The sequence below is a fragment of the Pteropus vampyrus genome, unplaced genomic scaffold, assembly GCF_000151845.1.
Source record: "Pteropus vampyrus isolate Shadow unplaced genomic scaffold, Pvam_2.0 Scaffold409, whole genome shotgun sequence".
In the NCBI taxonomy this organism is placed as follows: Eukaryota; Metazoa; Chordata; class Mammalia; order Chiroptera; family Pteropodidae; genus Pteropus; species Pteropus vampyrus.
In genome coordinates, this window is record NW_011889190.1 from 215,449 (window position 1) to 219,127 (window position 3,679).

The 3,679-nt window shown below is 61.7% G+C and overlaps 1 protein-coding gene across 1 annotated transcript in view; it reads left to right on the plus strand.

Moving 5' to 3' along the window:
• Positions 1-2,971: 2,971 nt before the first annotated feature.
• Positions 2,972-3,679, plus strand: part of CNTN6 (contactin 6) — a 180,684-nt gene continuing 179,976 nt past the window's right edge. The window contains exon 1 of the mRNA XM_011380851.1: positions 2,972-3,108. Within this exon, the coding sequence (XP_011379153.1) occupies positions 2,972-3,108 (137 nt within the window). The remainder of the gene's footprint in view (positions 3,109-3,679) is intronic.

Sequence of the window (3,679 nt, forward strand, 5' to 3'; positions counted from 1 at the left end):
TTTAGATTTAGATACTTTTTCTCCTATAGAATTAGTACTCCTTTTAGAAACAAACATAACAAAAGTTGACTCTTTAAAAAAACAAAAACCTCACCTCATAGGTGACCAGAAAAACAGATGAAAAGCGTTTCTTTCCCTCATAATTAAAAGTTCAAACTTGCATTCCCCAACGCTGGCAGCAAACAACAGGTGTCATCTGCTCACGTCGCCGGAAGCTGGCAGTGAAGACACTCGGGGGCTTAGGGAACTAAAGCCGATATTTGCAGAAAGGACAAAAGCCTCCCCAGAGGCTCTGGCCAGCTCTGCCATCAGTTCTGAGCACCAAGGTGGGAACCGTGCCATGTCTTCTGTGAGTCAGGACACGGAGGCCAGCTGTCCTACCTGTGCCTGCACGCGTGGCATTACGGAGAGCTGGTGCTGGAGGACATCGAGGTGCTGCGTTTGTGGCCGGGCCTCCCCGGGGGCACCTGCTCCAACCTCCGGTAACGGGGGGCCGTGCCACCTGGGAGCCTGTAATGGCCACGTGGCCCCCTCCGAGGCGTTCCTTACGCAGCGCTGCTGCCTGGGCCCCATCAGAGCAGACCCTCGGGCAGACGGAAGTCCCTGGCAAGCCTGTCCCACTGACCAGCCCCATCTCTCCTGGACAGAAGGTGGCGGGTTGCAGAAGCTGGGTCCCCTCGTTTCTGAGAACGCGGTTTCAGAGCCCAAAGTATGTGAGGCTCGTCGGCGCCCATGCCTGCTTAGAGAACAGGTTCCAGAAAAGTCACCTCCCATTCACCTGCCGGTGCCCTGTTTGCCCCGTGGCATCTACCCATCGTCTGTCCTGTTACGAGGTTAAAATCACTCCTACGGAGCGCGTGGGACAGAGGGAAAGGGATGTGGAAGAAAAGTCTGCCTGGGGACTCGCCTCTGCCTATTCCGGTTCGGTCCCTGAGGGCCTTGAGCTTGGGGTCCCGGCGCCTGAGATGACCACGCCCTTTCCAGTCCCGGCGTTGAATGATTCGACGATGAGGAGCGTGACACCATCGTCCTGCTTCCGGACCGTGCCAGCCAAGGACTCGAGGACACCAGCGCTGTCGGCCAGAAGCTGCGTCGGGCTCCCCCGCGAGGTCCACGTATCCCGCTCATGCGGCTCCCGGGGCCGGTCACGAGTGCCTCGCGCTGCGCTGTGCTCCTGTCCATCGAACACCTTCTGCCTGTTCCTCAGATGTTTTTGGCTCTCGCGGGCGGGCGGGTCCGTTTTGACGCCGATGCTGCCGTGGCGTTGGCGCATGTCGGCTGCAGCTGCCCGACTGAGGCCGAGCCGTCCGCGCGTCCCAGCGCCCACCCCACCGACGCGTCTGTCGTTCGGAATGGTCCGTGAGGCTGTCGGACGCGCCAAACAAACTCTTAACGTGGGGAGAGGGCCCGGGACAGTGTCCGGCACCTGAGGTGTCAGGAAGGCAAACACTCAGCCCCCTGCCACCCTTCCGTCCTGGGTGGACGCCACGCGGGTTCCCGGTGGAGCGCTGAGCGCTGGGTCATCGGGGGGCGGGGGGGTCTGAAGCAGAGACTAGAGGGCGCCGCACGCCTGGCGGAGCTAAGACGACGTGTCCCGAACGTCCCTTCCCTGTCCGGTTCGGGATCCACGCTGACCAACAAGGAAGGCGAGCTCGGAGGACAGCCTCCTGCCACCCGGCTTCTGTCCCGTCCGTGGGCGACGGCGACCCCAGGCCCCGCCCCCCGGTTTCAGAGCGGACAGTCCACCTGGGCTCCCCTTCACTTGTCCATTCTGGCAGCTGGGCTCACGGGCTCCCCAGACCCCGGCTGCGGTGCCCGGACGTCTTGTCGCTGACCGTGTGGTCCAGGCCCCCGGCGTGGGGCCTCCGCTCTCCGGCCTCGTGGACAGTGGGACGGGTCTTGTTCCTGAAGTGAATCCGCCACCCGTCTTACCCACAGCGAGTCTGCTTTCCTGATCGAAACTCCGGACGCTAACTCCCCTTACCGGGGCGTCCCCCGTGGAGTCTGGCGAGGTTCTCGGGGAACTCAGATTTTCCATGTGCCGTGTGACTGGGGAAGTGGCGGGATCCTTTGCAGACATTAGAGAAGCATTAACATTTTGGTCTCCAATTCCGCGTGGAGGACCAACAGTCTCCCCGTGTCACTTTGTTCCCGACCAGCACTTCCCACGTACCGTCCGAACCTCTTCTGAACCGTCACCACCCCCAACGGGCAGCCTCGGTCCCGCTTCCGCAGACGCCGTGCTTTAATGCTAAATCCCACGACAGCTGAGGGCCGAGATCGTGTAGATCACCGCCCCTCTGGGTGACTTACTGGTGGTTTGACCATGACTTTTAATGCTTTAGCCCAGCGGTCCCCAACCTGTGTGGCACCAGGGGCCGGTGCTCCTGTGAGCACCTGACGCCTGAGGACCTGAGGCGGAGCTGAGGGGCGATGCTGGCGCTGGGAGCGGCCGCGGATACGGATGGAGCTTCGCTGGCTCCCCGGTGCTCACCTCCTGCTGTGCAGCCCGACTCCTAACAGACCAGGACCGGTACCGGTCCGCAGACCAGGGGTTGGGGCCCCTGCTTTTGCCCAAAAAAAGAAAAATGCAAACACATTTCAGGGGATACCGGGCTCTGATAAGGTACCAGGGAATGTCTCTTTTCGACGCAGCGCATACAGAGCCAGATAGAACATGGGGCGTCTCCACGCCCGGCCTCTGCCGCTCGCGCTTCCCCCGCGGTCACGGGCGGGGCCGAGGCGTGTCATTTTGTCCACGATTCTCTGCGCAGCGTGGAGGAGCTGGACGCGGGCCGGGTGCTCACGCACTCGTGTCCGGCCCGCTGGAGCGCGCTGGTCCAGGGAGCCGAGGCCGCTGGCACTTGCTGTCACCTGCCACTCTGCGCCCCACGCACTGCCTCCCGCCCGGGCCGCTGCGGGAAGCTGCCGGCGCCTCATGTTCACCATCCACCTCGCTCTGCCCGTCGTGATGCCGAGAAGAAATGGTTCTAGATGCTTCCAGCTTCCTTGTTCCTTCCTCACGGACACGGCCGCACAGCTCACGTCCGACGGGACGGGCTTCGGGAAGCGCACACCTGCGGGCCGGCCCACTCTGTCCTTTAAGGGGTAAAGCCGCCCCTGGGGGGTTCCGGGCCGTCCTCGGCTTCCGCCCCTGCGCCTCGCGATCGGGTTAACGCCTGCCTCACTGCGTGGGTTTTAGAGACGGCCGCTCGCGTGCGTGGGCCCAGGCTCAGCCACGTCACCGCCGGGTCACGACGAGGGCGGTGTGAGGGGCCGCGTTAACGTCGGCCGTCAGTCACTGCTGCGTCACGTTCTTGATCGTGAGGACAGGACCTGAAAACACGGTGGACGAGGAGGGGTCTGTCCGTCTTCGGCCCCGGGGCTCGGGTGGCTGTGCCTTACCGCCGTGAGTTAAATGCCCAGTGTCGTGACGGACAGGGCCCCACGCTCTGTCCACCAGCATGAGCGAGTAACTGGGCTATTATGACAACAGATAGAACCCCAAATTTAAATGAAGGAATCATTATAGGTGCCAGGAAGAGATGGAGGGACTGTGAACATGCAGATAAAATAACCTCAAATTTTGTTTCAAAACTTCGGCTACAGAGTCAATGACTCTCCTGTCCGTAAACCAGGCTTCCCCGCCTCAGCGCTGCAGGCCTGGTAATTAATCAGA